Consider the following 7335-nt stretch of genomic DNA (forward strand, 5'->3'; position numbering starts at 1 on the left):
GTGTGTGAAGAGAATGTATTGGATACAAAGTAAGAAATCAATGCATTTTTCTCAAGCATGTCTGCTCAGTTGAACGTTTTTGTCATTTTAATGACCCTATAAAAACTAGACTGTCTTTCAGGGCATTTTTATAAGTGTTGCCTTCATTTCCACACAATGTCTTACTTATGCTACCTCTCTATTCTGCTCTTTTAACCTTTCTGATTTTTTTCTTTTTTCTTTTCTCTCTTTGTGTTTGTCTATAATTTTATGCATCTCTCCGTCTTCTTGTGTCTGTCTCTCCACCTGTGTCTATCTGCCTGCATGTCTGTGTCTGTGTGTGTCTCCCTGTCCGTCTGTGCATCTGTCCCTATCTATCTGTCTCTTTGTGTCTGTGGCTGTCTGTCTGCCTGCCTCTGTCTCTGCGTTTCTGCCTCTCCAGCTTCGGAAGCTCATCAGTGATTTCTCCATATTCATGTCAATCATGACGTTTGTGGGGCTCGATATGTTAATGGGCCTAAAAACTCCTAAACTCATAGTGCCAACAGAGTTTAAGGTATGTGTACGATCGTGCAATTGCATCTGCGTGTACATGTGTGCATGTGTGCATGCCTGCGATTATGAATGTGAACCTGTGAGTTTGTGTGCACTAGACTGGGTCTACCAGCACAGATTGTCTGCGCTCCACATGCAGGCCTGTGTTAGGGTGTGTGTTCCATGCATGTGTCCCCATTCCTGGCACTCTCTCCCGCTCACGGCCTGCCTCCCCACAGCCGACACGCCCTGACCGTGGCTGGGTGGTGCAGCCTTTTGGGAAGAACCCCTGGTGGATATACGTGGCCAGCTTCGTCCCGGCCCTCCTCGTCACCATCCTCATTTTCATGGACCAGCAGATTAGCGCTGTCATCGTCAACCGCAAGGAGAACAAGCTGAAGGTGCATTTCAGATGTTTAGTATACACTCTTACCCAGACACATAGTATCCATTGGACAGCTGGATATGTGTACTGAGAACATACACACACAGACACTTTGCTGAACGTTGCGGCCGCAGTGTCATACCTGAGAATTGTTACGAGCCCACTTCCCTGACCTCTATGCTACCCTGCTGCCCTGCTCTCCCCCAGAAAGGGTGTGGCTACCACCTGGACCTGCTGTGGGTCGGGGTCCTGATGGTGGCCTGCTCCTTCATGGGGCTGCCGTGGTACGTGGCAGCGACTGTCATCTCAATCGCCCACATCGACTCCCTCAAGATGGAGAGTGAGTCCAGCGCCCCGGGGGAGCAGCCACAGTTCCTGGGAGTGAGGTGAGAGAGGGAGGAGGAGAAGGAGGAGAAGGAGGAGGGGGAGGAGGAGGAGGAGGGATGGGGATGGATGTGCTTGAGTAAAAATTAAATGTGACTATTCACTGACGTGTGCGTGTGTGTGTGTGTGTGTGTGTGTGCGCACACCCGTGTGTTCTTCAGGGAGCAGAGGCTGACAGGAACCCTGGTGTTTGTATTGACCGGAGTTTCCATCTTCCTTGCTCCCATACTCCAGGTGAGGGACCAGTCAGTGCATTTAATAACAATATGGACACAGCAACAACAGAATAATGGGGTTTACACAAATAATAACTGTTAAATAAAATTGACATACTAATAATAAAAACCTGTGTACAAAGCACTACTGATACCTAATAAGCAATTTAGCAATTTATAGTTATCAATGTGTGCTGGACAGAGCAGCAATACAAATCCCAGAGTCATTAACTCTGGGCACATATAAAAATCAAGCACATTCAGCGCAAGGGTTTCTTATCAGGATAAAGCTGTGTTTTTTATTATGCCGTTTGATTGGTAGCAGTAACTCTGCTGGGGCCTCTTAAAATCAATACAGTCTTGTTTTGTCCTTGTTTCTGCAGTACATCCCCATGCCAGTGCTCTACGGTGTCTTCCTTTACATGGGGGTGGCGTCTCTCAGTGGCATTCAGGTGAGTCTTTGTAAGTGCGTGTTCGTGTGTGGGAACGTGTATGTGTACGTGTGTGTGTGTGTGTGTGTGTTTGTGAGTGTGCTCCATACCCCGTGCACACAATGTGCAAAGTTTGGAGAACAGAGTTTCTCCTTTCTGTTTCTCCTTTCTCTCCCTGCAGTTCTGGGACCGAATAAAGCTGTACCTGATGCCAGCGAAGCACCAGCCAGATTTCACCTACTTGCGGCACGTGCCTCTGCGGCGGGTGCACCTCTTCACCCTGGTGCAGATCACCTGCCTGGCGGTGCTCTGGATCCTCAAGTCCACCGTGGCAGCCATCATCTTCCCAGTCATGGTACTGTTCCTCTCAGCAAGCAATGATAATGGCTAATGCACAAGGGGTCCTGCTGTTTCTTAGTTAAAAATATAAGGAAGCACCGTGTCGAGACAGACAGACAGACAGACAGACAGACAGACACATACATTTAACAGTGTTTTTCACAGGAAAGACCATTAGTAGGTGTTGGCTTTAGTTATGAAATTTTTACACAGTACTAGTTTTTTAAGCCCTGTGTGAGTGTGACCATGCTCTCCCCCTCCCCCCCCCCCCCCCTCCCCCCATCCCCACTAGATCCTGGGCCTGATGGTGGTACGGAAGATGCTAGACCTGGTGTTCTCCCAGCACGACTTGGCCTGGCTGGACGATATTCTGCCCGAGAAGGACAAGAAGAAGAAGGAGGATGAAAAGAAAAAGAAAGACAAGAAGAAATCCAGAGAAGAGGATGACATTGAACCAGAGGTACAGAAGAAATAGACAGGCTTACACACACACACACACACACACACACACACACACACACACACACGTGTACAGAAGAGATGGCTTTCTTTGATGTCCTGACTCTCTAGCTTATCATGTATTGAAGTGAAGAGACTAAACACATCCATAGCGCTGATCCATGTGTAAAGCTGATCCATGTGTATGGCCTAATATATTTCCTTTCTGCCTCATAATGTTGCTGAAAAGGCACTTTTCAACAATAACAGCCATTTATTTGTCTCCTTCTATCCCCTTTCCCTGCCTGTCCATAATTCTCAGCCAGTTTGCTAATTGGTTTGGTCCAACACATCCCCTTGTGTGACTAGTTTATTGGTTGCATCTGTCCTGCTATATGACCTTGGCTGTGTGCACTTCACTTCCCTGCCCATTCATGTGTATTTAAAAGCTGATTGGTCCCGCATGTTCACCAGCTTAATTTTCTAATTTTATTCTATGTATGCATGAGAGAGAGATAGAAAGGGCATGCTGTTCAAGAATGTCTCCCATCCGGCTTCTCCTGCATGCTGATTCTTGGCTGACACTGTCTCTCTCACTCAGTCTAAGAGCCCCTCCCCAACCTCAGTGAGGATACCCATGGAACCCATGGGTCTGCTCGTGAGCCCCGCCCCTACCCCTGGTCCCCCTCCTGTTGAACCCCTAGTCTCTGACCGTGAGTAAAAACGGCCTCTCTTGCCATCCCCTTCCTTCCATAAACAGTCCTGTCTGCACCTGTCTCCTTTCACACACGGTTGACCTGGAGACTAGCAGAACTGACCTATGACATAGAGCTGACACCCACAATCATTGCACCTTATAGAAAGAGGCCATATCCACTCCAGTCTATGTAACTTTCAACCACACAGTATTCAGTCTGGTCTGATTTGGTATTTGGGGATTTACACATGATTTATGTGACTCTTTTCTGATTTAGGAAATGTTATCTTTTTATCTTATGGACAAACTTATGAGACTTTCTGCCTTTGGAAAATTCTGTGGATTAGAGAATCTGCTGATTGGTGATTGTAAACACTGAAATTTGTCTTTCTTTGTCTTTCTCTCCACTTTCTGTTTGCTGCTATCTTCCTTTCTATCATCCATCTTCCACCAACTTTTCATTTCTTCTCATTTTTTTTCTCCTGTTTCCAAATAACCCCCCTTTCACCTTCCTCTACGTGTTTATTTGTGTGCATGTGTTTGTGCACTTTTGTTTGCATGTCAATGTGTGTGTGTCTGTGTGTGTGGGTACAGGAGAAATACCACCCTTACTCTAACTGCTCGGGAGATGAGTCTGACCTGGACCGTAGGTACTGTGTACTCAAACTGCACGTGCCCTACAGTGACCTGATCAAGGCCCCCGAATCCCACGCTGACTGGGGTGCACACTGCCAGCTCGACAACACCTACTCCTACTGACATATGTACAGAAACACTCAAACACACAGATACGCACAGAACTATGCTCTTACACGCACATACATGACCATGCACTTTCACACACACACACACACACACACACACACACAGACATATGTACTTTCACCCACACACACACACACAGACATGCACACGCACACTCCTCTAGTATTCCTATGTAATTCAGTGACTCCTTAAAGTAACAGATTTCTATTTGTTTCAATTGCTATGCACCTGAAAGCAATGTAGACTTTAGTTCTGTGTTAATTTCTTGTTTTGTGAAACTTTTAAAAACTTTTAAAATTATGTCTCGACATATAAACAGGCTAGATACATAAAAAACATTGTTATATCTGTGACTCTCTTACACCAGTTGGTGAAATGTAAAAACAAAAGTATTAGTTTATGTTTTGTCTCTCTCGCTCTCTCTCTCTGTCGCTTGTCGAGATTTTATTTCCAAAAAAAAAAAAACAATTTTGCGAAACTATTTGCTTCTGGGTTATATGGGAGATTATAAACATTAGGGGCTTTTTAATGCACATGTGTATATTCACAATCTCAAAGAATCATTGTGTCAGTTGTTTTAGTACATTATTAGGGCCTCTGGGATATTTTTTCAAATTTGGACGGTATACATACACAAATAATAAAAGCCATTTTACCCATATGTCACTGATATCTATTACCAAGGTCAGACCCAGCACTGATGAAATCTATTGATATATACACCCTGTTCACATATTCACTGTGTCCCAAATGTCTGTGAAAATGACAGTACATACCGTAGTGATAAACCACCAAATCACTGGCCTTTTGAGAGAGCAGGAAGCTTCAGTCCAGTCTCTGTCGTGCTTTGCATTTCAAGATGGTATTATATTATTTTTTCTATAACTACAACTCATTGTCTGAAAAACACTGAAACGAACAAAAAAGTGAAAGAATCATCAAGGAAAAGTTTCCTTAAATGTGAGCAAATTAAAGAAAGATGAAGGGGGAAATGACAGGAGCAGTCAGATTGAATTGCCTCTCCTCTCCCTGCAGCGCAGCGTAGCGTTTATCCACAGCACAGGAATGAGCTGTGAGCAGGTGATACGGCAGCACATTGTGCCCCTTTCTGCCATTTGTGCACATGCTAAAAACAACAGTCACGCTTCTGGGAATCAACCTTACGGTTACTGGATTTCTGGTTGTTTCTTTTTTTAAAAATAATATATATGCATATGTAACCCTTTCCGAAAGAAAGTAATTGAAACATTTGTTTGTGGTTCGAGTGATTTTCCTTTCTCCTTGTTCCTTGCAGTCTTCCCGAATCCAATGTGTATGCTACACGACACACAGATTCAACTACAGGCTTTTGAAGCAGTGTGTGCTTTCCCTCTCTGCAAATCACAGATTGTATGAAAACAATGCACAAATATACCCTGTCACACACTGTAACATACTGAAAGGCAGTTATATTTAACAGTTTGAAGCGCACTGTATAATTCTGTGGTGTAGTAATACAGTGTACGAGCAGACTGGATTCAGGTTGTAACTCTGTCAGCCTCCTTCCCCTCTGCCCTTCCGTTCTTGCCACTGACACTTTTCTCTCATCTCCTTCTTTCAGTGCATTTTTCCTCAATCTGTTCCTCTTTGTATTTCCCATCCACCAGCACTCTTTTCTGACCTCCTGGCGGTTCCCTTTGGCCTCCCCCTGTCCCTCTCCTCCTCTCTCGATGGCTGCGCGTGTGTTGTAACCAGAGCTTGGTGTTCCCCAGCATCACTCTGCACCTGAAGATCTCCTGTCCTCCGTCCCCTGCTGGGCCACTGACCCACGGAGCCGGTTCCCTGCCTCAGGTCAAGATTGAGCTGGAGACTGACAGCGAGGACAATGACACTTACCCCCGTCTGCGGGACGTGAGCGGCGAGACCACACTATAGGGGACTAGAGGGGACTGGTGGACTATAGGCAACGCTAGCGCGTGGATACACATGGGGCCTACTATATACACTTAACATACAGAGCGCTGACACACATACACATTTATTTCCATTTCCCCATTTCTGGAGACACAGAACAGTAAACAGCAGGTTAAAGCAACACTCACAGACTGAGACACTGAAAATAAGGTTTCACTTCCTTACTCCCATGCATCATGCCCAGCACTGTCTCAACTTCCAGTCTTAAAGACAGTGGTATTCTTATTTTCTATTTTAGCAGAATATATCCTTTCTACATTTCTTCTCAATGCTCAATGTATAAAATCACCTGTTACAGAGTTTATCTATCTACCTAAATATAGGCTATATCTATACACACACAGTTTTGCACTTGAGAATTTGTGAGTGAAACAAATGCATTTTCATGTGGTTGGTGGAAACGCTCAAAAATTCAGTGATGGATTTATGGTTTTCAATTACTTTTCCCCATGTAAAGTGCCTCCTCACTGCCCTATGAAGAGGTTTCTTGTGCATGTTTTCTCCCATCCATGTCAATGCTCTTTCCTGTTTGCCAGTTTCCACTTTTCCCAAGCTGTCTCCATAGCAATCTACAGTACTGAACTTTGTGTAATCACATTTTCCCAAAAGAAAAAAGAAACAACCAAAAAAAAAAAAAAAAAAACAGTAGGCACTAATTGCAAACCAATCCCTGTAATCCTATTGTTTTTAACTATTGTAAACGGAAATTTTAAAAAATAATATCTGAAATATTGTATACTAACAGTTTAATTATATATGTGAAAATAATAGTGTCTCCATGTGTGACTGTGGGTGTGTGTGCATGTGCAAAATATTGATCTGTGTATATTTTATGTGGGCTGTAAAGATGTACCAAACTAAGTTGTAGAAATAAACATATGTTGAACAAGGAAAAAAGATGTTGTGAGATTATTTGTAACATGTGCTTTTCTGCTTAGCCTCACTGAACAACATCAGTTATTAAATACTCAAAATTGCAAATTGTTCGCTGTTGGAATGCTGATGGAAGTAATATCCTTTTCTACTACAAATAACAATGCCCGGGCAAAACTAAATTTCTTATAAACATGTTATGTATGACTGACAGAGTACAGCTCCAATCCTGGAGGGCTGGTGTGTGTGCTGATATTTATTCTTACCAATTATCCTGTCTTAATTTTCATTATATCTCTATACAACGATGTTTGGTTCATGTCAGACCACAGTAAAGCACGA

The 7335-nt window shown here is 43.7% G+C and overlaps 1 protein-coding gene across 1 annotated transcript in view; it reads left to right on the forward strand.

Moving 5' to 3' along the window:
• Positions 1 to 6837, forward strand: part of slc4a5b (solute carrier family 4 member 5b) — a 31552-nt gene extending 24715 nt beyond the window's left edge. The window contains exons 18-26 of the mRNA XM_035391901.1: positions 753 to 914; positions 1106 to 1284; positions 1444 to 1516; positions 1881 to 1949; positions 2110 to 2283; positions 2560 to 2727; positions 3307 to 3418; positions 3997 to 4052; positions 5814 to 6837. Coding sequence (XP_035247792.1) covers positions 753 to 914; positions 1106 to 1284; positions 1444 to 1516; positions 1881 to 1949; positions 2110 to 2283; positions 2560 to 2727; positions 3307 to 3418; positions 3997 to 4019 — 960 coding nt within the window. The 3' untranslated portion in view covers positions 4020 to 4052; positions 5814 to 6837. The remainder of the gene's footprint in view (positions 1 to 752; positions 915 to 1105; positions 1285 to 1443; positions 1517 to 1880; positions 1950 to 2109; positions 2284 to 2559; positions 2728 to 3306; positions 3419 to 3996; positions 4053 to 5813) is intronic.
• The last annotated feature ends 498 nt before the right edge of the window (positions 6838 to 7335 follow it).

This window comes from Anguilla anguilla, chromosome 14, assembly GCF_013347855.1.
Source record: "Anguilla anguilla isolate fAngAng1 chromosome 14, fAngAng1.pri, whole genome shotgun sequence".
NCBI classification, from domain to species: Eukaryota; Metazoa; Chordata; class Actinopteri; order Anguilliformes; family Anguillidae; genus Anguilla; species Anguilla anguilla.